We start from the raw sequence: 26,864 nt of genomic DNA on the forward strand, positions 1-26,864 counted from the left end.
ATATAACTATATGTACACCCAAGTCACTCTCTTATTTTCAGCCAGATTTTTCTGTTCTCAAAGAATGGGGATTGCTCACTCACCAGAAAATGAACAATCCAATTAACAGATCATCAGTGGGGGATGGGAGAAATAACTTGTTTCCCCTTTGAATTAATATAGATTTAAATAGGTAATTATTAATAAGCTTAATAATAATAGTTAATAGGGATAATAATAATACCTTTAGTAAACCCTTCTTAAAAAAACTGAATACCGTACCCTTTATCATCATTGCAATAAAAAGTGTTTACTGCTATTGATGTCTTCATCTTCCATTCCTTTCCATCCCCAGCATGCTCCCCTCATTTACACCAAGAAGGATAGGAAGTAAAGGAGAATTAATGGGAAAGAAAAATTTATTACACCGGCAAATACAGTGCCAACTTCGAACTGAACCTGGCAGCAGCCATCTTTCTGTTCCTCAGTTGCCACACAGAGGGGGAAGGAGGGAAGGAGGCTGGAATGCATTACTAGACACAACAGAGAGCGTTCTCGTGAAAACCAAGGTCATCTCTACTGGCAACCAATAAGGTTTGGGGAAGGAGTGCCTGAAGAGCCCGCCAATTAACCCAATTGGCCAACATGACCTGTGACACTTGGGGATGGGGTTATTTCCTAGTTTAATTATACTGAAACCGCGGGAAAGATTTAGATTTGGTTTTCCCTTGGAGCTGTGCCGATGTGATGTACTCATTAAAGAAGACCTTTGAGAAGGAGCCAAGTCTCCGAGTTCTGATCTGCTTGGGTTCATTATTTGGAGCCTTGACAGTCTCTTTCAGTTAAGAGACATCTCTGGATTTTACCCAATCATGTTGGAACTCAGCACTTGATATATAGTGATCAAATTGACTGAAAAAATATGTCAGTTTAGCACTTTTAGTTATATGGGGAACTAGATGAAAGGTTTCTTTCTCTCTCTCTCTCTTTCTCTCTCTGTACAGTACAAATACAAAGAGGCATACCGTAAGCAGCTTGGTCACCACATTGGAGCTCGTAGTGTGGAAGATGATCCTAAAATATTGCATTCTATAAATGTAGGCAAAATGCAGAGTGAGAGAGAATATAAGAAAGTTTTTGAGAAATTGAAGACCAAATATAGCAGTCCTGTGGATATGCTGTCAGTCTTGGGGGCCAAGAATTGCCAGAAGCTGGTCAGCGATATCGATTACCGTAATTATTTGCACCAGTGGACATGCCTCCCAGATCAAAATGATGTCATCCATGCCAGGAAAACGTATGATCTTCAAAGTGATGTAAGTGGCATTTTAGCAACTTTGCATATATGCTTAATACTAAGCTAAGCACTTTCTTCTGCTCAGTGTTAGCTGTGCACTAAGAACAACCATTATGGACCACTCAGTTTGTTTGAATGTGTTTCACTGTTACACTGTTTCTCATGATTTAGAGATGTTTTAAGAAGCGATAACGTTAATAAAATTTTGAATAATAAAATAGAAAAAGTAATAACTTTTCTTTCCTTCAGATTAATTATAAATCAGACCTTGAGTGGCTCAGGGGTGTTGGCTGGTCTCCTAGTGGTTCTTTGGAAGCAGAGAAGAATAAAAGAGCTTCTGAGATCTTGAGTGACCATGGATATAGGCAGCACCCTGACACTTTCGCTTTTACCAGCCCTATTGATTCCTTACCTATGGCTTTGGCAAAACATAACTCTGAAATTATGAATCAGGTAAGTTTTGTCGATGATCCTTTCTTTAAACACACACACACACCCTACAGTTTGATGGAATAATAATGTTTTCTTTAACAAGACTTCAAAGTAAGCTATATAGTTGCTCTACTAAAGTTTTAAAGATGCATATCAGTATATAATAGAATAGAATTGTTCTGCCCCAGCTCCGGATTCCCAAGGATTGTGACACACACCAACGGTTCTTATCAAAGTTATAACGTACCAAGAATAAACAAAGTCTGGCAAAGGTTAGCAACCAGCCCAGAAAACAAGATACGATAAGACACTCACTATCCACACTACTCTTTAATAATTACACGTTGTTTCCAGCAAGAAATTACTAACTGCATGTGACTTAAATAGGCTAAGGGAGTGGCCAATTATCCTCAAACCTTACTCTTGAGGAGACTTCCTCCTCCTGAGTAGCCACTCCTGCCTTTTGGCAGCCCTGCATGCTCGAGCATTGAGGAGAGGCTCCTCCACTTCGCTCTCTCCACTTGAAGGAGCTCTGGAGGTTCTGAAGGCCCTGGCTGAGTCTCTGCCTCTGGCATCACATCCTCTTCGGCCTCCTCGCTGTCCGACGCGAGTGCCAGCTGCACAGGTTGCTGGCGCGACCCCACACCAGCCTCGTTGTCGTCGGGATCAGCCATGATCCATGCAGGCTGCTGGCGGGCCACAACAAGAATAGAATTTAGAATATCATTTTTTATTGGCCAAGTGTGATTGGACACACAAGGAATTTGTCTTGGTGCACCTTAATGCACCTAAAAGATGCGTTATTGATTTCTGTTTGCTTTTTAGAATTGAGGGGAAAGTTCAGAAGACACAGTAAATCATTCCTAGCAGTCTTAGGTCAAAATGTGTTCTCTAGAACAGTATAAGAGCTTAGTAGAACTCATCAGAAATGGCCTTGGAAACCTATTAAATATCCCATTATTGATTAATACTTGATGAAGAAATTCCTTGCTAAAGAGATTAGGATTTTATTTATGCAACAAGATGGTCACAAATATTGAACCTGTTTATATTCACCTTATTTCCAACCCTGGCTTTAAAAACGAATAAGTTAAAAATTAAGTAATACTTTCTCATCTATTTTTGGATCTAGCACAATCTTATTCACTCGACTGCTTTCTGTATTCTGTAATTATGGTATTAACAATATAAAATGGGTTTCGTAATTTCCATCCACAACACATAATTAGAATATATTTCAGTTTTAATAGCCATTATATTGATTATTTTATTGTGCTTTTTTTTAGCGTATGTATGTTGATGCTTGGAATAAAGATAAAACCAGTATCCATATTATGCCTGATACACCTGAAATTCTACTGTCACAACAGAACAAAATCAACTACAGTGATGTAAGTGGATTTCTATTAGTCGAACCTATGAGAAGGGATGGGGAAAAAATGCTGTCAGAAACACTAAAGCAATACTTGCCATCCATTTAGAAACTGTACAAACTGTCATTGGAAGAGGCCAAGAAGAAGGGGTATGATCTTCGGATAGATGCAATTCCTATCAAGGCTGCTAAAGCATCCAGAGATATTGCAAGTGAGGTATGTAGTTACATGATATGATACAAACCACAAATTTTTATGTGATTGCAATGTTACCTATAATTTTAGACTTTTCCTATACAGCAAGAATTGGATTCTTTTGAGGCTTGGTTGATTGTGCAAATTTTTTTGCAACTGCTACAAGTGTTCAGGATATATTTAAATGGCCTAAATAGTTTTCCTTGGAAGTATTGATAGTATGGGCATTTAATTTTTCAGCCAAAATAACTACAAAGATAAATGGAGCATATCTTCATTGGCCTGATTCAATTACTCCACGGTTTTTCATTCTCTCTCTGTGGATATATGTTAGAGATTAGTAATAGCAACCTAGGAAATGAAATGAAGCATTGGAATCAATTACATTTTCTCCTTGTAAATTTACCAAAGATTGAAATAGTAAACATGAACCCAAATCCACATGCAAAAATATAAGTAGTTTTGTACAAACAATCTGGATGAAGTTATAGATATGTACAATACTTGATTTAAACTCTTCTAGATCTTAGGGAACTCAAGGTAAGTAAACATTATGTTTTAAACTGTTTATTATTGTTATCAACAGTACAAGTACAAAGAAGGTTATCGCAAGCAACTCGGCCATCATATTGGAGCTCGTAGTATAGAAGACGATCCTAAAATGTTGCATTCTATAAATGTGGCCAAGATGCAGAGTGAGAGGGAATATAAGAAAGTCTTTGAGATGTTGAAGACCAAATACAGCAGTCCTGTGGATATGCTGTCAGTCTTGGGGGCCAAGAATTGTCAGAAGCTGGTCAGCGATATTGATTACCGTAATTATTTGCACCAGTGGACATGCCTCCCAGACCAAAATGATGTCATCCATGCCAGGAAGGCCTATGAACTACAGAGTGATGTAAGTCGTGATGGCTTTTAACTTCACTGGAACTGATTTGTGAGAACAAATTTCTTGAGTTTTAGAAAAGTCAGCAAGATCTGGTTCATTAAATATGGGTAGCTTGGAAAATATTTCTAAAAAGATTCGAAGAAGCTCTCAGTAATATTTGTACTTCCAAAATTCAGTCCCTTTACTGACTTTTGATATTACTTAAGTTGAAGTCTAATAGAACCTTAACGTTAGAATAAGGGTGCGCAGTATCCAAGTGGTTAAGATGCTGGGTTTATTGACTGGAAAGTTGGAAGTTCAAGATTAAGTTCTTCACGAGGGAGTGAGCTTCTATTACTTACCCCATCTTACCAACCTAGCAGTTTGAAAGCATGTAAATGCAAGTAGACAAATAAGCACCACTTCGGTGGGATGGTAACAGGGTTCCATGTGCCTTCAGTGCATATTCATGTCAGTCATATGACAATGGAAGCATCTTCAGACAATGCTGGCTCTTCGGCTATAAATTGGAGATGAGCATCAACCCCTAAGGTGGATATGACTGGCAGGGGAAACATTTATATATATATATATATATTAACCTTCCATATGGAAATATATGAAAAAGTCTAATTAGGGCCCACAACATGACACCTGGCATATGCTGCAAGGTTCCCTGATTCTTTTAATATTTGTACTAAAAACACGTTATTTAAGTTTAAAAATAATGAGAAGCTAATGGAGAGCAAATCATGCTTTCCAAAAATGCTTCAGAGTATTGGATCAATTTGCAATTTAAGGGAAGGAATGTTTCTTTTGTGGCAATTTTTATATTGTTTTGATGTCAAAAGACATTCACAGTAGTAATCGCGTGTGATCACAACATTGTCTCAATATTTCAAATCTGAACATCAGCCTAAAACAGTTGGGAATCACAAGTCTACAATAAGGTTAGTTTTATAAATACATAAAAGAAGTACTATTAGAAACTGTAATTGTGACAATATTGTAATATCTAATTTAGCCATTTTTCTTGGTTTTGTAAAAAAAAAAAATTGGGAAAATGTTTTAGTTTAGCTGAAAAAACTAAACCCACAAATTATTGGTTTTTGTTTTCTTAATAAGGACCATTATTTCTGGCATTTGTCGTAGCAAAAGTTGTTGATTTAGCATTTCATTTTAAATGATGATGTTAGGTGATGTGATTAGAGAATAAAAGATGCTCATATTAAGGACATTTGTGATTATAAGGATGTGGGGAGGTGATGGGATATATTTTAAAGAAAGTATCAAGACAGCTGTTGTGTTAATATGCAGAGTAGTGAGTTTCAATTCATAAGCTGTTTTAAAGGAGAAAAAATAAAATTCAATTATTAAAGCACTTCATTGAGGACTATAAAGACTATAAGGCTCGTGAACTTGGTGTAGTGCATAGGATCAAAGACAAAACTTTGGGCTGTTAGATCTAAATGCATTTCTGACTAAATGCCCTTTTTAATGTTCTGCTTCACAGAATTGCTACAAGTCTGATCTTGAATGGTTGAAAGGCATTGGGTGGGTCCCTATTGGTTCCTTGGAGAATGAAAAAGTCAAGAAAGCTGGAGAGATCCTAAGCGAAAAGTTGTATCGTCAGCCTCCAGACAAATTCAAATTTACAAGTGTGACAGATTCTCTAGAAATACTTTTGGCCAAGCATAATGCAGAAAATATGAATAAGGTGAGTACTGATGGCGTGTTTTAAATATGTAACTGAGTATTAAAATGACATTTGTGCAAGAAGCTTAAGAGATTGAATGTAATAATTAATACGGCAGTTTTAAACTTTGTATTGGCATTTTGTTTACTATAAATATTATTTGTAATACTTTATTTAATTGTATATCATTAAATAATATGCCTATAATTCCCATGTACATATTATTTCTCATTCTTTTTCTATAAAGAATGTTTTCAAACATAAAGGGACAGTACTGCATCTTTTGGATCCTAGGATTTTTCTATTTGATACTAGCAATTAGAATTAAAAGAATGATGTATTTAAGTCCTTATTACTAAAAACCTGCAATGCTTCTATTTAAGCAATATTGCAAATACATCAAACTAGTCTTAAAGAAGTTTCATTTTTCAAGACATATGAAGTCCAACAGGCACAGCATTTGTTAAATACAAAACTTTAATGCCGTTAATGGCTAAATGTCTTTGTAAAATCAATAATCTACTGCCTCATTTTTCTTTCATAGACTTTAGAACTAAGGAGTGCTTTCTTATGTAATCTGCACTAATTATCAACACAGAATTCTGGAATGGAATGAAAGATGTGTGAAAGATGACAGCTGCAACTGTGTGACTGCAGACTTGCCTTTTTTGTATGCATTAGAACTTAGAATTTAGAATAACCGAGTTGGAAGGGACCTTGTAGGTCATCTAGCCCAACCTCCTGCTCAAGCAGGAGACTCTATACCCGTGATGGCGAACCTATGGCACGCATGCCACAGATGGCACGTGGAGCCATATCGGTGGGCATGCAAGCTCAGCTGTCCAGCTAATTTTCAGGCCTTCTGGGCCCATCAAAAGTCAGGAAACAGGCTGTTTCTGGCCTCCGGAGGGCCCCCAGGGGGTGGGGAAGGCCGTTTCCATCCTCCCCAGGCTCCTAGAAAGCCTCTGGAGCCTGGGGAGGGCGAAAAACGGGCCTACCGGGCCTACCATGCCATCACGTGCCAAAAGTGGGGGACCACGGGGTGGTTGTGCACGGGGGCTGGGCACATAGAATTATGGGTGTGGGCATATGTTCACACAACCCCCCGCACTCCCCCCACTTTTGGCACGCGATGGCAAAAAGGTTAGCCATCACTGCTCTATACCATTTCTGACAAGTGCCTGTCCAGTCTCATCTTGAAAGCCTCCAGTGATGAAGCACCCACAAGCTGAAGTTGCCTTCAGAAGTTCAGACATTGCATTGCTCATGGAGTGTACGTAGAAAGAGGCAGGATTTTGATTGCACCTTGGGGCTGCCATCTTGACTTTTTTTTTTATATATATATCCTCTGAGAAGCCCTGCTTGGTGATGGTATTTCTACTTGAGCTTTCACAGAGAGACAATGGGATTAGAGAAGAACCCAAATTGATTTCATTCCAATGCCTGTTTTATTTTCTTCCTTGTCCTCTTTTCACAGCGTTTGTACACTGAAGCTTGGGATAAAGACAAGAGAGAAATTCACATAATGCCTGATACCCCTGAAATCACTTTAGCAAGACAGAACAAGATCAACTACAGTGAGGTGAGGTCACTGGATTGAAGTTCTATCAAACAGTCTTGTTATGATGTGCACCCTCTACACGAAGGGGGTTCTCTGGGAGAAGATAACTGATCTCTGAGGAAGAGCTGATCATCAGCTGCAAGTAGGGTAAAAGGACTGAGAGGAGAGGGAGAAAGGCTAGTGGTGGGGGAAGAGAGAAAAGTCTGTGGGGATCCATGTTATAGTTCCAGCATTTTTTCCACTAGTAATCTAAAAGAGCATGCAGGGTGTCAGGTCTGGAAGCCATCTTTTTCATTGGATCTTCAAGACTGCCACATTTACTACTGGGAGAAACTGGGAGGGGGGATTGTATGGAGCCAGGGTGATATATAGTCATAATAACATTCCTTTCTCAGAAAGTCAAGGACATCTTGCCCTGCACCTGGACAGCTGGAACTGGGAAGCATCTCCAGTTGGCACTGTGCTTTGATTGGACCATGTGATGGATATGTGGGTGTTGGGCAGGGACTTGAACTTTCTTTTGGGTGGGGAAAACCTAGAAGCTTTCAGATTCGGGTTTTCCCAGATGTGCCAATATGACATCTCTAGTAAAATGGAACTTTGAGGACATTCAAGCCTCAGAGGTTTTTTTCATTGGGGGTGTTACTTGGAACCCTGACACACAGTGTATGATCTACTAAAACTATGGGCATGAACCTCAGTCCCAAAACTTACTGTCAAGTTGTAATGTCTAATGCACAGGCAAGGAGAGTGATGACATACTTGGATGTTTTATATCCGAACTAAACATTGCTGTTTCCCTTTCTTACTAAAATAATTTTGAAGAGATTATTTAGTAAAGATTGCTAGACTGTTAGATTGATTGTTAGATTCAGTCTGTCTACCTCTATTATGGGATTGTTTACTGATAGGTATGAACTGTAAATATTAATATTTTCTTTTTCTCTTTTTAAAAAGAGTTTATATAAACTTTCCTTGGAAGAGGCAAAGAAGAAGGGGTGCGACTTGCGAATCGATGCAATTCCGATTCAGGCTGCCAAGGCATCCAGAATTATTGCTAGTGATGTAAGTCTTTATTTTTGTGGGAGGGAAATGAATTCTTCAGTAGTTTTTGTTTTAAAACAAAGTGAATTTCCTACCCTGAGGAACTTAAAATAAACCTGCAGTTCAAGAGTTAAAATCAGAGAGTATTGCAATTAAGAGAACATTCTGTCTCTGATATGAACTCTTAAAAAGCAGTCTGGCTGAATGGAGCAGCTAAAGTCAACCACCTGAATGTCTTAATAGAGCTTATGAACAGATTGGTCACATATTTTAAAAAGATGGAAAGTTTATCCAAAGGAACAGGAATTATGCCACTTCATGCTTGTTTTGGAAACTTTTAGATGCCAAATTTTCTTGGTTAGCGAAACAAATTATAGCTCCTAACAAAGCTGTAGAATTAGCTTCTCAGGCAAATGGAACAGATTTTCACTTCAGGCAAAAAGAACAGCATTTCTTGCTAGTAGACATAGGATTATATACTTTAATTTGAATTATCTTTTAATATTTAATTATAAACTGTCAGTTGTAGTTCGTCAAGGAGTTAATATTGGCAATAATGTTGAATAGTTTAACTTTGCAAATTTTAACTTTGCTATTACAGTTCAGGCACCAAAAAGAAACATAAAGATATGTCTTACTGTATGGTTGTGCATTTATTTCAGTACCAATACAAAGAAGGTTATCGCAAGCAACTTGGCCACCACATTGGAGCTCGTAGTATAGAAGACGATCCTAAAATGTTGCATTCTATAAATGTAGCCAAGATGCAGAGTGAGAGAGAATACAAGAAAGTCTTTGAGAAATTGAAGACCAAATACACCACTCCTGTGGATATGCTGTCAATCTTGGGGGCCAAGAATTGTCAGAAATTGGTCAGCGATATTGATTATCGCAATTACTTGCACCAGTGGACATGTCTACCAGATCAGAATGATGTCATCCAAGCTAGGAAAGCTTACGATTTGCAGAGCGATGTAAGTATAATTTTGTTTTGGACCATACTAGTTGAAAGAGGGGCAGTCACACTGTCTGTGACATATTTTTGCCACATGCATGTATAAAATACGGATAGTAGTGATGTTTAATTGGTTAATACATTGTTATATGGATGAACTGAGATGACTCTTTACCCAGTCTGCTGCATTACTCCAGGGCCTTTTCTCTTTCTGATGGTGCAGATTAGAGCATTAAACATGACTCTATACAAACCATAAAAGAAGTGTTATTAGTGTCTTCTGAACTTTTGATGTTGTTCTATCCCAAATGACAATGTTCTTCACATACTCATGGGACATATGCTTGAGCTTTATCTAAACAGGGCATTATTTTACTGGATTAGGTTAGGAATCTCCTGAAAATGAATTATATTGGATCTTTTTCATGGTTTTCAAGTTTTTTTTAAAAAACATTTCTCTCATCAGCAGGAATACAATGTGCCATAAGTGTCATTAGATCCAATTGTTTTCCCCAAAAGTTACAAGACTACCTTTCTAATGAACTTTTAATTCACAGAATTGCTACAAAACAGACCTTGAATGGATAAAAGGCATCGGCTGGGTTCCTATTGGTTCACTGGATGTTGAGCGTGCCAAGAAAGCAGGAGAGATCCTGAGTGAAAAGACATACCGCCAACCTCCAGAGAATTTCAAATTCACCAGTGTGACAGATTCTCTAGAAATGGAATTGGCCAGGCATAATGCTGAAACCATGAGCAAGGTGAATTCTGGCTACATAACTGACAGATTAGCCTTTATAATCATTGCAAAGAGTATTTGGGGTGATTCTAAATTCAATTCAGAGTCAGAATTGTCCTCACGTTTTTTCCAGTACCACAGATTTAGGTAATTAGGTAAATAAAAGAATATGACTATAAATGTATTAATTCTTGCTTGACAAAGTAGACAGTTTATATTGCACATGAATCATAAAATGGTTATGACGTTTATATAATCTTCTGCTGCAAAGAATTTTAGAGCCTCTTTCTTGGCATTTTAACTTCCTATTTTGCTGTAGTTCCCTGAAAATAAGACCTAACCAGAAAGTAAACCCTAATGTGTCTTTTGGTCTTATTTTCCTACAAAATTATACAATATACAGTGACAGAATAATGAATTTCATTCTTAGCAAAAAATTTAATTTAATTGCAAAAGAAAATTTCTGTCAGAAGACATTGTTAGCTAGAAGACTAATAAACAACCATCACTTTGTGCTAACTCTCTTTCTGACTCTGTTCTGCAGAAGCTGTATACTGAAGCTTGGGATACTGATAAACTCACAATCCATGTCATGCCTGATACACCGGAAATTGTCCTAGCAAAGTCCAACAAATTAAACTATAGCCAGGTGAGTATAAGTACAAGAGCCAATGGAAGACCGAGTCTCCTTCAAGGGCTTGCAAGCAATGGCAACGTTTACTGCAGGGTCTGGGGTCCTAATTAGATTGTTTCAGGATCCAGTTTCCTGACTTGCACCAGAACTTCCATCTAACATATCTGCTAAGCTTTCTTATTTCCAAGTGTATCAGGAAAAAAAAAAAACACTGCATAGCACTAAAACCAAACATTTCTTCTTTTTTACAGAAATTGTATCGATTGGCCATGGAGGAAGCAAAGAAGGATGGTTATGACCTACGTCTTGATGCCATCCCAATTCAAGCTGCCAAGGCTTCAAGAGCTATTGCCAGTGATGTAAGTGACCACTTAGCGCCATAAATATCAATGATTTTTAAAGTAAACTTTTTGAAAAACAGCAGATCACTTGGTGCAATTTAAGCTGCTGGTTGCTATCTATAAAGCCATACATGGCATACGGTCTGGTTATTTGAGGAACCACCTGTCTCCCATAGTATCTGTCCAACCAGTTTTATCTGATAGGGTTGGTGCACTCCAGATTCCATTGATTTAGCAATGCCACTTATTGGGATCCTGGAAGTAGTACCTGCCCTCTAGAATATGATTCCCCTGACATTTGAACAGCTCCAACCCTACTCTGATTTTGGAGGGCCTTAAAGACTTGGTTCTTCCCCCCAGGCTTTTGGAGAGGATGATGGATGCCCCTTTCTTTTTGTTCTCCTCTGGGCTTATTTTCTTTGCCATTTTTGTTCCTTTGTCTTGTGCTGGTCTTCTGTTTCTTTGTATTGTTCCCAGTCGTTAAAATGTTTTAACAATTGAAAACCACCTAGAGCAGGGCTGTCAAACTCCTGGCCCATGGGCCAGATGCGTCACACGCTGGCCATGCCCACGCCCAGTTTAGCGAAGGGGAAAAAAAGTCCCGATACATCATGTGACCCTGCCGTGATGACATGAGTTTGACATCCCTTACCTAGAGTTTCTCGGAGTCAGGCGGCATATACATTTAATACACTATACTATGCTTATATTATTTATATTATTGTTTTATCACAAACTGTACTTTATCAAACATAACATTACTGCAGGAAGTGCTTCCAACTTCACTGGAATAATTTCTGTGAAGGAATTTATGCTGTGAATTACAAAAATAGAATGCAGTGTTGTGGTTCTCTCTTAACTGCATTGAGGAATATGTGTGTGTGTGTGTGTATGTGTGTTAATTAATTTATGATTAAAATGCCAGAATAACATCTCTGATTCAATGGTCAGCTGCTTCTAGAGTTGAATGGGGACAATTATAATAGTGAGATATGTAGACTGTAATATTTAGATATGTGGGCAGCTGTAAAGCTAGACAATAAACTCAGAATAATTAATGTAGAGTAGGATCCAATATTCTATGCCAATAATTCTCCAAATCTTGGGCACTGGGTAGTTCTCATTCATGAGAACATTGCTTCCAGGTGCATAATATAAAATACTTGTGGTAGTGTAGAAATGTGGGTATATACTGAGGCTTATGAAGAAAGAAAATTATATATTCTATTTGTAGGGCTAAAATCTTGAATTTCAGTATTAATCCTATGAATTTGGTGAACTATGGAAGGAACAGAACTTTATATACAGAATACAGAGTTCAAATTCTAGAAAATATGTACAAAAGGCATTAATAAAGACAAAAATGTACCTAGGAAAACCTGACAAAAGAACCAAATATAAAATCTTGATTATAGATATGATCAAATAAATTCTTCTTAAAATCAAAACTGGAGATTAAAAAAAAACAAATACAAAAAAATAACCATGTTAAATTAGTTCTTCAACTATGAACTAAACATGGATGAGAAATTCCATTTTTTAATAGAGTTTTTAATACAAGTCAATGAAAAAGATTCACAAAATTATTTAAAATGATGATGGGATCTCTCTTTTTAAACATGCTTAACAATAATCCAACCCAGATAGTATTTAATCTGTGATTAAAATATATGTGTTTATTTCAGTACAAGTACAAAGAAGGTTATCGGAAGCAACTTGGCCACCACATTGGAGCTCGTAGTGTGGAAGATGATCCTAAAATATTGCATTCTATAAATGTAGCCAAGATGCAGAGTGAGAGAGAATATAAGAAAGTCTTTGAGAAACTGAAGACCAAATATAGCAGTCCTGTGGATATGCTGTCAATTTTGGGGGCCAAGAATTGCCAGAAATTGGTCAGCGATATTGATTACCGTAATTATTTGCACCAGTGGACATGCCTCCCAGATCAAAATGATGTCATCCATGCTAGAAAAGCTTATGATCTGCAGAGTGATGTGAGTATAATTTCATCTTCGATGATATCAGTTGAAAGAGAGGAAACTATAATATTTCAGGCACATTTCTCCCATGTGCACATACAATACAAAGTATTGATAGAAGTGGAATGTAATTGTTTAACCAAAGCCGAATGCATGAATAAGCAGATAAGACTATTCTCCTAGGTTGCTCTATTGCTTCATGGCCATATCTCTTTCTGTAAGTTTATATTAGAGAATTATACAAAACTCTGGAAAACCGTAAAAAAAATATTATTACTATTTTCTGAAGCTTTGATTTTGTTTTAATCCAAATAATTTTTTTTCACATGCTTACATGTTTTATATCAAACAAGAGACTGAGATTAGGACTCACTTGAGCATGACTTGGATATTTTCATGATTTTGAAGGATGTTTTTTTTACATTTCTTTCATCAACCTGAACACAATGTGTCATAAATGTCATTAGATCCAATTGTTTTTCCAAAAATACAAGACTATCTTTCTAATGAACTTTTAATTCACAGAATTGCTACAAAGCAGACCTTGAATGGATAAAAGGCATCGGCTGGGTCCCTATTGGTTCAGTGGATGTTGAGCGTGCCAAGAAAGCAGGAGAGATCCTGAGTGAAAAGATATACCGCCAACCTCCAGAGAATTTCAAATTCACTAGTGTGACAGATTCTCTAGAAATGGAATTGGCCAGGCATAATGCTGAAACCATGAACAAGGTGAATATTAGCTAATAAAATTGGCTTGCTGAATAATATTTGAAAAAATAATGCAATTTGTTCAAGATTCATTTCAGACCCAATGATTCCCCTTTTCCATAGATTTAAAAATTGTATTTTAAACTTCATAATTGAAATATTGGAATCTTTGAAATATGAATGTGAGAATTTTTCTTTCAGTTAATAAAACAACCTTATCTTATTAGTTATTGCAAGATATTTGGTGATTCCAAATAAAATTCAAAAGGTTAGAATTAATTTAAAGCTTTTTTAAAGTCCCAGTGATTTCCATGTAATTATTATTATTATCTCTTTTATTCATTAAATATAAAACTCAGTCTATTAGTATTAGTATTAGTATTAGTATTAGTATTAGTATTAGTATTAGTATTAGTATTATATGCTATCCATCTCTTTATGCATATACATATTTGAGATATCCTATAACTTTTTAAATGAAATAATGTGGCCCTTAAGATACTAATTCTTGCTAGATAAATACTGTTTATATCATATACCATCCACAAACTGTTATGACTTTCACATAGATTTCTGCTGCACAGAACTTTAAACTCTATTTCCATAAATTGATGCCTTCTACATTTGCTTGAATGAAAATTTCCATAATTCCCAGCTGGTACTTTTAGGAGTTATATTTACAAATCTGATGAGTTGTAAGAAGCCGGGGATTTGGAACAAAGTGGGATTGACACCTGTTTTATCTAACAAATCTAAAAGAAGGATAAAGCTGAAGTAAAATGTCAAGCTTCACACACAGCCCTGACTGAACTACATTTTGAATCTGGATTTTCCTCTGGAATATGAGTCCTAAACATTAATATCTTACACTTTGCTCTGAGTAGTGTCTTTCCTGCTCACCAGATTTTTAATTTGATCTCAGAAGGCAGTGTCTATGCTACAAGAGCCAGATGAATGGAGGACTATTCATAAACAGCCACCACTTTGTGCTAACTCTCTTTCTGATTCTGTTCTGCAGAGGCTGTATACTGAAGCTTGGGATACTGATAAATGCACAATCCATGTCATGCCTGATACGCCAGAAATCGTCCTAGCAAAGTTCAATAAATTAAACTATAGCCAGGTGAGTATACGAACTAGTAAAAGCCACTAGAAGAACTGAGTCTCCTTCAAGGATTTGCAGGTAATGGCAACATTTCCTACAAGGTCTGGGGTCCTAGTTGAGTTTTGTGAAGATTCAGTTCCTGAGTTGCACTGAAGAACTTCCATCTATACAGTATAGAACAATCAAGAATCATATTTTTGCTAAGGTATAGAATGTTTTATTTACTTCTGTTTGTAGCACTGAAACTAACATTTTCTTCTTTTTTTACAGAAATTGTACCGACTGGCCATGGAGGAAGCAAAAAAAGATGGCTATGACCTGCGTCTTGATGCCATCCCAATTCAAGCGGCCAAGGCTTCCAGAGCTATTGCCAGTGATGTAAGTGGCTACTTGTCTCCATAAATAGTACTGATTTTTTAAAAGGAAATGTTTTGCAAATCAGCAAGTCCCAAATGACTTTATATCCTACTGAACATAGAAATTATTACAGGAAATACTTCAAATATCCCCAAGCAGATCTGTCTGAGAGTTTATGGGAAAGAATTCATACTGTGAATTGCAAAATCAGAATGAACAGTTGTAGCTCTTTTTAGCGGCACTGAGGAATTATGTCCCTGCTTGTAAGCTGCTTTGAGTCAAAATGACTAAAGCAGAATAAAATAGCTTGTAATAAATAAATACATACTGTGAGTAAGCAAGTTTTGCAAAATAATTCCAGAAAAATCTCAGCTGTTGTACAGGTAGCAGAGAATAAACTTGAGAAGAGAGATAGGTAATAATTTGATATGTGGGCAGCTGTAAATCTAGACAACAAATTTAGAAGAATTACTGTAGCATAGATTTCCAAATCCAGGGTGTATCTGGATTTCTGGTTCACGTGACCATTGCTTCAATGGCGCAGAATGAAAAAGCCTTTTAATTTTGTGGACATTTATCTGCACATTTTAATTGGTGTGGAGGAGGAAAATTTAAATACTCCACATAGTAGGACTAAAATCTTAAATTATCTAAAGTTGTTATTTTAAACCTGGGATGTCAAACTCAAGGCCTGGGGTGCTTAAATCTGGCCTACGGGGCTGGCCTGGAAATATCAAAGGACCGGCCCACAGTGCCTCTGCCAGCCAAAATAGGCTGCGGGGGGGCACATGTGACCCCCCCCTTCACAGCCCATTTTGGGCCTCTACAGCCTCCTGCAGCACTCTACCACGGAGCCTCTGTGCGACCCATTTTTTGCCAGCAGAGTGCTGCTGGAGGCTGGGGAGGCTGAAAACGAGGCACGAGGGGGCCACACGCAACCCCCCCATGCCCCATTTTGTCTGGCAAAGTGCTACAAGAGGCGTCCATCCTTTCTCCCTCCCGCTCCCCCCCTGCAATGAAATACAATGCTGATCTGGCCCTCGAAGAAATCCAGTTTGACATCCCTGTTTTAAACCTATGAATTCAGTGAACTATAGATAGAAAAGGATTTTACATGCCAAATACAAATTTCAAATTTGATAAGGAAAATCATTAATAGATAGTCTTAGAATAACTTTATGGTCACTTTGAATGTAATTGGCATATATTAACATGAAATTTCGTTGCATACAGCTCTCAAAGGATCTCCAATATACACTACAAAACATGAACAAATAAATAAATAAATAAATAAATAAATAAATAAATAAATAAATAAATGCAAAATTATGCATATACCCACATATATTATATGACACAGAGAAACAACACAGTCTAGTTCGGATGTATACATGTACATGGGGAGAAAAATGAATTCTGCAAGTTTACCAGACGGATGGCATAGGGAACAAAGGTGTTACAGAATCTGGTAGTCCTGCTAGAAATACTGTGAAACCTCCTCCCAGAAGGGAACAACAGAAACAGTTCGTGAAGTGGGTGTGTGGGAGTCTCTAACAATGCTTTGAGCTCTAAGCACAAGGCACTTATAAGCAGTATCCTGAATAACGGGAAGTGAGCTTCCTATAATCTTCTTGGCTGTCCTTTCCACTCTCTGAATGGACTTTCTCTCTACAGCCACCAAACCAAACAGTGATGCCAAACCAAACAGTTTATTAAAACGCTCTCAATCGTGCCTCTGTAAAAAGTGGACAGAACAGAAGGAGAAAGGTGTGCTCTCCTTATCCGATGCAGGAAATGCAGATGCTGGTTTGCACGCTTCACTAAGGATGACATATGGAGAGGCGTAGCTAGCATAAGATGACAAAAAAACCCCTCCACATATGAAACCTTGATTATAAATGTAATCTAGTATATTGACTTCAAAAACAGAAGGAGATATTTAAAAAAAAAAAACAGATAATGGGGATTAAAAATCCCATTTAAAATATATCAGTCTTTAACTATGACATAAAATTGGGTGAGTGAATCCATTTTTCCTAATATTTTGTTATAAGTTCACAAAAAAGATTTATGTTTTTAAAGATTTAAAGATTTACTTTTAAAATGATGATTTCCTTTTGAATTACTGAACAATTTCAGAACAAGTACTTTTCTGTGTTGGCAACTCAAATATTTGTGTACATTTCAGTACAAGTACAAAGAAGGTTATCGCAAGCAACTGGGCCATCACATTGGAGCTCGTAGTGTGGAAGATGATCCTAAAATATTGCATTCTATAAATGTAGCCAAGATGCAGAGTGAGAGAGAATATAAGAAAGTCTTTGAGAAACTGAAGACCAAATATACAAGTCCTGTGGATATGCTGTCAATCTTGGGGGCCAAGAATTGTCAGAAACTGGTCAGCGATATTGATTATCGCAATTACTTGCACCAGTGGACATGTCTACCAGATCAGAATGATGTCATCCAAGCTAGGAAAGCTTATGATCTGCAGAGTGATGTAAGTATGATGTGGAAAATGTAAAATGGATGCATTGGTATTCTTCTACTGAGATTGGTCTGTGATTCATTAAAAAGTCATGTGTGCAGGAGAGAGTGGGAAAATATTTGAAGCTTTCCTTCTCTCCCAAGAACGCTGCCTTACCCTGCCCTTGCAGTTCCAAATAATTCCTTGAGTATCTGAAATAGGCTGATATGGAATACAGGATGCTACGTGTGGGAAGGACTTGTCCGTGTGTCCTTTTTAGGAAAATCATTCTGTCAGCTAACAGATATATTCAAATACTGAGGAAGTTTTCCTCTTTATACTACCCACTCTAATGACTCATGTATCACAGTCTGAATTTCAATTCATACTGTTTCAGTTTAGACAATATTCCCCCCCTCCCGAAAATCAGAAGTAAAATAGGCTTTGCAATTTTTTCCCCTTTCTCATCTTATTAGGTATGTTTAATTTCTTATTATTTCTCACTGGTAGTTCACAGATGTGTCAATTTCATAATCCCATGGTTTCTTAATTTTCATTTCTCTGTTATCATATTCACTTCGGTGTTTTAAAAAATAACTTTGGACTAAAATTTATATGTGGTTCTATGCACAATGTAATAGAATATTTTATGCCTAATAGTTTTTGCAAGGATTTTTAAAAATGTTTTGCACATTATATGCATTGTGCAGATTTTTCATAATGTAACTTTGTACCGGGGTAACTGTTTTATACAGTTCACATGAATTTTAAAGTATGAATAGCTTTTGGGTTTTACTTGGGATTGAAAACAACAACAACAAATAAACATATTAAAGAGGAGTTGAGATTCTTCCTCTCAACATTATTATTTCATTTTTTAATATTTATTCATTACATTTACCCTAAATGGATAATTAACTGCAACATTACACTTAATATGGTTTTGGCTGTCATCATTATTCCTTAAATATGCATATCATGATGCCTGTTTATATTTTATAACATGTAAAGCTGCTGAAAATCAATTGAGTCACTTTTAGGTGAATTTCAGCATCATAGATCATTTTCACCTGAAGTTTTTAAAATCAAATTCATAATTCAATTAGCCAGAAATGTTTTTTTTCTCCAAAGTTGTTGTAATGCATGTTTGTTGACTTATCTAAATAGTTTATTGCTATTTATGTTTCAGGCTCTTTACAAGTCAGATCTAGAATGGCTGAAAGGCATTGGCTGGGTGCCTCTTGGTTCACTGAATGTTGAACATGTCAAGAGAGCTGGAGAAATCCTAAGTGAAAATAAATATCGGCAACCACCTAATCAAATGAAATTTACCTGTATCACAGATGCCTGGGATGTAGAATTAGCAAAGCATAATGCTGAGATAATGAGCAAGGTAGGTTTTCTGAACAAAGTAACTAATCTTCCATAACAGACAATAATTTGCTTAGGAAATGGAATGATCACATGCTAAATTTAGGATGTATTTAGCCTGCTCGGAGCCAAAATCCAAATAAAACCATCCTTCACTGATGTCCTTCTAGTTTCTGCTTGAATATACGTAGGGAAGGAAAGCTCTCCATCACTGATCATTGGTGGATCAATGAACTACTTTGTTAGTTCAGAAATTGGACTTTCAAACCAGTCAGATTACAGGTCTCATAATTTCCAGCCAGTGTGACTATTGATTGTATTGAAAAACTAATAGTACAGAATATTGTAGCTAAGAGAAAAAAAAACAGTAGCATGGCATAGGAATGTAAAGACAAAGAAGGGATTGCTGCCCCATGAAAAATGAGCTGAAATCATGGAATTGTACATGCAATGAACCACAAAATCCACTAATCTCTGTGGCAATTTTTGGCATATGAATCAAAGTATCTTAAGGAGTTTCTACCAAGTTTTGATTTGGATGCTGCTTTGATGTATTGGAAATCTATCTGCATTTTTTCTAAGTTTTTGAGCACATGTGCTTTGTCTCAGGTCCAAAAGAATTAAGAATTAAGATGCTCTTTGTTGACTTTTTTTGATAAAGTTGAGTTTTCGGATCTTGAACGCAAGTGTTCTTTTAAACATGTTCAGCCAGAAAATCCGAACTAGAAAAAAAAGTGTAATAATGTCTGTAAAATATAGTTTATCATATGGTACATATGGAAATTTCCCTCATTGAGTTTCATTACAAATTTTAGATAACATTTTTAATGAATATGAATTTTTCTAATGTTATAGTCTCACGTTCTATTTCGATTCATATTTTCTGTAGGCAAAAATCAAATCTTTTTTTTCCCTTATTCCTTCACAGCGATTATACACTGAAGCATGGGATACTGATAAAATTAAAATCAATGTTATGCCAGATACCCCAGAAATTCTGCTGGCCAAGGCAAATTCTGCAAATATCAGCCATGTAAGACAATGTTAACATTGTTGGATATTTAATAATTTGGAGGGTTGTTTTCACTTTACAAGAACTAATATGAATGTTTGAACAAATTGATTTTAAACTCTAGATGCTACAACTGATTTTACAGTCAGGTATCTTTTTATCACATCTTCTACAGAAACTTTATGTCCAAGGATGGGAAGATACTAAGATGAAAGGTTATGACCTGAGAACCGATGCTATTCCAATTAAAGCGGCAAAAGCTTCACGGGATATTGCTAGTGATGTGAGCAAATGCTTTCCTATCCAGTAACTTCCCTATTTTTTTAAAAAAAGAAACCACAGAAATAAAAAAAAATTAATAGAATAGACAGGTGACCTTTAGAAAAGTTAATTAGACTGACCCAGAATGATATATAACAAGGTTATATGTTTATTGGCTATAGATGGCAAGAACATAGGGAGATTAATTTAAAATAAACATCTATTGATTTTTAACATTACGATGTATTATTTGTCCCAGTTCAAATAACATGGAATAATTTTTTCATAATAAGAACTGTGCTAACACACAGCACAGTTTCTTAGCTCAATGCTTTAAATGCTCATTTAGGGTTCCCTTCTGGTAAATAAAAAGAAGTCTGGAAAATGAAGAAATCTACTTTCCCTATTTGATTTTTGTCATTGGAATCATTTTGTGTATCAGGCAAATATTGGCTTTTTTTCACCCTCACTCAAAAACTGTTGTAGAAAAATGTGTATTAAGAACCCTTCTTCTGATACCATGGTACAAAGGGATTTTTATTATATTTTACAATGATATTCAAATGTCCCCAAAATATTAGTCAAAGTTGATTCAATATGAGATTTTGAAGAAAATTGAATCCAAATTTCCCTCCTTCTCTTGATTTTTATCACTTTAGTAGTTGAATCATTGTTAGCTTTCCTAGTAACATTTATATTCATTCCAAAATGTATTGTTCTCTGTTACAGTATAAATACAAAGAAGCACATGAAAAGCAAAAAGGGCATTATGTTGGGGTTCAAAAAATGGAAGATGATCCCAAGTTGGTATGGTTTGCCCATGCAGGCAAGATTCGGAGTGATCTGGAATACAAGAAGAACTTTGAACAATGTAAAGCAAATATCCATTGTCCTGTTGACATGCTATCAATCTTAGATGCTAAGAATTGTCAGAAGTTGGTTAGTGAGGTGGACTATCGCAAACATTTGCATGAATGGACTTGCCTGCCAGACCAGAATGATATTATTCAAGCAAAGAAAGCATACGAACTCCAGAGTGATGTACGTATAGTTCAAATGTAAAATGCATATTTATTTATTTATTTATTTATTTATTACATGTATTTATATGCTGCCATTTTCCCGAAGGACTCAGGGTGGCGAACACAAGTTAAGAAACAAGTACAATAAAATCATAATTTAATCCAAATAATTAATTAGTAGTAAATAATAAAGCCCGGAATCAGTCTCAGCCTATTTGTTTGAAAAGCCAAGTTTTCAAGTCCCGACGGAAGGAGCGGAGATCAGGAGCCGTCCGGAGCTCAGTAGGTAATTCATTCCAGAGGGTGGGAGCACCCACAGAGAACGCCCTACCCCTGGGCACAGCAAGGTGACATATGTCTGAGTAAGACTATTGTTTAGTGAAAGAACATGTGAAAGGCATGCAAAAATTAATTTCTTCCTGAGAATGGAGAGCAGCTGACAAAATGGATAATAGTATAACTTCCAACAAGATTGAGAAATTTCTCATAGGAAATCCCTGAATGCAATTTATCTCCCAACTCTAGAATAAGCTACATTGTACTGTTATTTGCAAATCTATGAATTTGTTTGGAAGTAAACCATATATGTGTGGGTGCGCGCGCACCTGTGCCTTCAAGTCAATTTTTAACTCCTGACGACTGCCTGGATTAGGCAGTTATACAGTTTTCTAGGCAAGGTTCTTTGGGAGTGATTTGTCCTTGCCCACTTCCTAAGAACTGGCCCAAAGTCACTCAGCTGGCTTTGTGGTCAAGTACAAGAACTAGAACTGATGGTTTCCTGGTTTCTAGCCTGGAGCCTTAAACTATCACACCAAAGTGTCTCTTGGTTCTCTTTTAAGCCCCCTGGGGCTCTTTGAAAATTATGTGCTATTTTTACGTTAGTGGAATAATATATCACCTGTGCCATTAGTAGTAGAATCTGCTTCCAGGTGTTTCAGTGGCATACAGGAAACTGTCCGTAGTTGGTGGGATTCAGACAACAGCATATATATTATGCTGGTTGCATAGTCAACCAGGTGTTTATATTGGATTTAGTATTTTTGTCCACATGTCAAGCCCTTTCCAGGGACTTGGGATAGGCAAATGTTTTATTGTGGTTGGTCATACCGTCAGCCAGATGTTTAGACTGAATTTAGCATTTTTATACATCTATCAAATCCTTCTCGAAGACCTGGGATAGGTAGATTCTGCTGTTTGATGATGCTAAGGATATAGGCTGTTTCAAGAAATCCCACCTTTTGTAATCGACTGATAGTAATTTTGTCAATGTTTATTTTTATTATGGGAGTTGCCCTTTATTTCAGTGGGAATGATCTCTGATGAAATAAATATGAATATCTTTACTGGAAAAGAAGTTGGAGAGGTTGATCAAGGCATTCATTACCCTGATGAATTTACATTACTTAGATTAGCCCAGAACTTCTGTTCCGCCTAGGAAATGCTTGATTTTGTTGTTTTTTTTTACAGAATGTGTATAAGGCAGACTTGGAATGGCTACGTGGAATTGGCTGGCTACCAGAAGGCTCTGTGGAAGTCAAACGAGTGAAGAATGCCCAGGATCTGGTGTGTGAAAGATTGTACCGGCAGCGACCAGATTCTCTGAAATTCACAGCTATTGTTGATTCCCCGGAAGTTGTCCTGGCTAAGGCCAATGCTTTGATGCAGAGTGGGGTGAGTAGTATTTGTCATTGTTACTGGGGGCCACATCTTTCTATTTAAAATCAGCATTCACTGAAGTGAGATACATTTCTAGGATGTCAATGAACACTGGAAAAAAGTACAAAAGCTTCAATTTTGTTGATTGATACTTTGCTAGATGGATGTAGAAGGATTAGTGTTCCCCGTGAAAAATATTGTCATTGAAAACAAGCCTTATTTGGGGGAAAAAAAAATCTGAACACTTTAACTCCCAACTTGCTCCAGCTTTAGTTGTAATTGTACATCCTTTTAAACATTAAATGGAAAATGTTTTAGGAAGATTAGGGATTGCAAAGGAAGGGAAATTTTTTTCTTTTAGGTTTTGGAGGTTTGCTTTGTTTTTTATAAAACTATAAGACTTATATTTTCCATGCATTCTCATTTCAGTATGGTAGAAAGATATGTGAGAAAAAGCAAACATTAAGGGTTTTTTAAAATTAAAATCATTGTTCTGATTTTCCATATACCCACAACTCGTCTTCCATACTGCTCATAGAAATATTGTCTATTTCTTTAGAACTTACACTGAAGAAACTGACTCAATTTTAATCTAAGCGAAGGCTTAATTCTTAGACAATGGGAATAGGAGCTAAGATGCATATAGTAGTAGTGTTTGAGTTATGACCATAATGGAACCTGCCCATTACAATTGTAAATTGTGACAGTCATAAAGATCACGTGGCCAATCCCTTTTGCGGCAGTTGTTGAATGAGCAACACAGTCGTTAAGTGAACCAATGGTTCTCTATGGGGTTGGTTTTGGCAAAAAATGAAAGTAAATGCCAGTTTACCATCACATGATGGTAGTCATGTGATGTATAGTCACATGACTATAGGATACTGCAAAGGACTATAAATGTGGCCTGCCAAGTGCCCATGGGCAACCATCAAAACCTCGAATCCAAGTCATAACTAACCCCCAGGTAGGTCTGTCAGAACTTTGTATGGTTGCGAAGTGACTAATTGTAAATTGAGCACTACCTGTATGGGATCTTTTCCCATGGTTTAAAATGATGGACTTACAAGGATTTATCTTTTGCTTCAGATTTGGAGTCAGATGTAAGTCTACCTAAATTCCATTCAATTACTGATAGTTTTAGCAGGCTTTCTTCACCAGGACTTGGCAATAAATATATCACACAGCTAAGTTGTGATATATTTATTGTTTTTTTTGGCCAGAACTCTGCAGATATTTCATAGATATTGTTTAGCTAGATAGGGAAATTTATTGCAGGTAAGATGAAGCCAAATTGGTTGCTCACTGCCAGTGTAGCATTGTCAAGGTCTCTTACACCTGTGGTAATTTGGACCCATTGCTTTCCGTTCTACCTTCCTATGAAATATCAATTCTTTTGCAGAGCTTATTTTGGTCTTGAAGCCAAATAGTTGAGTGTAACCCTAATTGTAAAATGATTTGAAGGTCCATGTGTCCAACTTCAAATGAGAATATTTTTGTCAGTGAAATATATCCTACAATATGTTATCATTAACCTATGATAAATATGTTTTTCTCCCTTCAGGCTTTATATCGTGAAGTTTGGGATAACGAAAAAACACAGTACACGCTTCCACTTGACATTCCTGAGATTGTTCTGTCCAAAGCAAATTCTGTGAACTACAGTAAAGTAAGAAATTAAAAAATTAAATATTAATGTTTCCATGATCTCTCCTTATGTTTCTTCCTCTTCTGAGGATGACTCTTCTTTGACAGTTTATAATACTCTCCAAAGTTACAATTATATAAATACAAATTTGATAATGTGAGAGTACCTTTGTAAGCAATTTTTAAGAGTAACCTGAAAAGCTTTTCCCTATCATAACAATCCCATAAATTTACCATTGTTTGCAGCCATAATGCAGATCATATCTGCAGATCTGCAGATTTGCAGATCATAATGTACTACGGTATGATATGATATGATATAATATATAAAGAAAAGTTACATATTTTTATAAATATGACATGCCTTGAACTGGAATATGTATTATTTATTTTCCTTCACAGAAACATTATCAACTTGGATTGGAGGAGATGAAGAAGAAAGGTCATGATTTAAGATTGGATGCTATTGAAATCCAGCATGCCAAGTCTTCTAGGGATATTGCTAGTGAGGTATCGTCTGCTATTCTTTGGCATTTCCAATTTCATCTTCTGTAAAATAAATAATTAATATTTTGTCCATACCTTTTATAAGGATCATATAGAATCCTGGCAATCAAATCATACCTGTCAGTTTAATTGCTTACAGTTCATTCATTAGGTATTGGCTGTTGGCAGATTGTAACTATATAAAAAGAGGGCACAATGCAGTGTATAGTGTTGAAGTGTTGGAATGTAATTTTAGTAATTAGATTATGCGTAATTTATAAAACTGATGTTTTGTTTATGTTTCCTCATTAGTACAAGTACAAAGAAGGTTACCGTAGGCAAGTGGGACATCATATTGGATGCCGGGATATCCATGATGATCCCAAACTAGTGTTGGCAATGCATGTAGCAAAACTGCAGAGTGAAAGGGAGTACAAGAAATATTTTGAGAAGTTTAAAACCAAGTTCAATAGTCCAGTGGACATGCTATCCATCTTGTTGGCCAAAAAATGTCAGAAGCTGGTTAGTGACATTGATTATCGCCGCTATCTCCATGAGTGGATATGTTTGCCTGACCAGAATGATGTCATCCAAGCCAAGAAAGCCTATGACCTACAGAGCGATGTGAGTAGAAAGTTACTACATCTTGCATTATAGTTTTTTGCCTCTTAGCTTATTTTGTCTCATACTACATTTGGTGAATTATTATGGTTGCATCTATAGTAACCCAAGCCCTGCATACATTCTGCAGCCATCATCATCATTAAAAAAAAAAAAAATCAAATCCCATTTGTGATTGCATGTTAAATAGAACAGAGCTGGCTATCCATATATAGAGAATTATTTGCATAGAATTATAATTTTTTTTTATTCCTGTTTATTGACAATTTGTTTTAAATTTTAATCATATTTTGGTATAAAAAATAGGTAAATCTGTGTTATATCTGTGCTGCTCTGCACTGAATACAGTTATCATAAGCAGAGTTACTTTATAAAAAGTACAATTTCTTGTAATTGACTCTTATAAAAACAATGCGGCTTAAAAAGAGGATCAAGAGGAATGCATTTTTCAAGTATCCTCACAAGCTAGTATGAGGAAACTTTTTATGCCTTTTATGTTTTGTTATTGTTTGTAAGCCACCCATGTTATCTTACGATAGATAAAATAGACAATAGTATAAATCTTCAATAAATAAAAACTAAATAAATACGTATATGACATCACATTTATGTCAACTGAATGGCTCTGTGAAGAGATAAGAATAATTATACATTAATTTTGAGTAGAGAAGCCTCAGTGGTGTTTTTAGTAAGTAGTAGTAGTATCTTAATAGACTGATGGGTTTCTTTGTAGAATCTTTACAAGTCAGATCTGGAATGGCTCCGTGGGATTGGATGGATGCCAGAAGGCTCTGTGGATGTGGTCAGAGTGAAGAAGGCTCAAGATCTTGTGAATGACAGGTTGTACAAACAACGCCCAGATGCACTGAAATTTACCAGTATACCTGATCCACCTCCAGTCCTCCTGGCTAAGGTCAATGCTCAACAGATCAGTGAGGTAAACTGAATGTAGTCACTACCTCTGTGTTATATGTGAAATGATAACGGTGTGTGGCTGAGATACAGTGAACTTTGAAAAATTAAAAGGAATTTCACCCAGCAATTAAAATTGTCTTTCC

The 26,864-nt window shown here is 36.4% G+C and overlaps 1 protein-coding gene across 21 annotated transcripts in view; it reads left to right on the forward strand.

Annotated features, from left to right (window-relative positions):
* Positions 1 to 26,864, forward strand: part of NEB (nebulin) — a 210,280-nt gene that overhangs the window by 80,498 nt on the left and 102,918 nt on the right. For all 21 annotated transcript variants that reach the window (XM_070944263.1, XM_070942819.1, XM_070943071.1 and 18 more), the window contains exons 71-96: positions 984 to 1,295; positions 1,526 to 1,729; positions 2,995 to 3,099; positions 3,190 to 3,297; positions 3,863 to 4,174; positions 5,658 to 5,861; positions 7,318 to 7,422; positions 8,359 to 8,466; positions 9,108 to 9,419; positions 9,958 to 10,161; positions 10,684 to 10,788; positions 11,025 to 11,132; positions 12,800 to 13,111; positions 13,622 to 13,825; positions 14,823 to 14,927; positions 15,180 to 15,287; positions 17,455 to 17,766; positions 18,923 to 19,126; positions 20,033 to 20,137; positions 20,292 to 20,399; positions 21,107 to 21,418; positions 22,867 to 23,070; positions 24,617 to 24,721; positions 25,102 to 25,209; positions 25,498 to 25,809; positions 26,540 to 26,743. In XM_070944263.1, coding sequence (XP_070800364.1) covers positions 984 to 1,295; positions 1,526 to 1,729; positions 2,995 to 3,099; positions 3,190 to 3,297; positions 3,863 to 4,174; positions 5,658 to 5,861; positions 7,318 to 7,422; positions 8,359 to 8,466; positions 9,108 to 9,419; positions 9,958 to 10,161; positions 10,684 to 10,788; positions 11,025 to 11,132; positions 12,800 to 13,111; positions 13,622 to 13,825; positions 14,823 to 14,927; positions 15,180 to 15,287; positions 17,455 to 17,766; positions 18,923 to 19,126; positions 20,033 to 20,137; positions 20,292 to 20,399; positions 21,107 to 21,418; positions 22,867 to 23,070; positions 24,617 to 24,721; positions 25,102 to 25,209; positions 25,498 to 25,809; positions 26,540 to 26,743 — 4,890 coding nt within the window. The remainder of the gene's footprint in view (positions 1 to 983; positions 1,296 to 1,525; positions 1,730 to 2,994; positions 3,100 to 3,189; positions 3,298 to 3,862; positions 4,175 to 5,657; positions 5,862 to 7,317; positions 7,423 to 8,358; positions 8,467 to 9,107; positions 9,420 to 9,957; positions 10,162 to 10,683; positions 10,789 to 11,024; positions 11,133 to 12,799; positions 13,112 to 13,621; positions 13,826 to 14,822; positions 14,928 to 15,179; positions 15,288 to 17,454; positions 17,767 to 18,922; positions 19,127 to 20,032; positions 20,138 to 20,291; positions 20,400 to 21,106; positions 21,419 to 22,866; positions 23,071 to 24,616; positions 24,722 to 25,101; positions 25,210 to 25,497; positions 25,810 to 26,539; positions 26,744 to 26,864) is intronic.

This window comes from Pituophis catenifer, unplaced genomic scaffold, assembly GCF_029215685.1.
Source record: "Pituophis catenifer annectens isolate HBS135680 unplaced genomic scaffold, rPitCat1.0.hap2 SCAF_1, whole genome shotgun sequence".
Classification (NCBI taxonomy): domain Eukaryota; kingdom Metazoa; phylum Chordata; class Lepidosauria; order Squamata; family Colubridae; genus Pituophis; species Pituophis catenifer.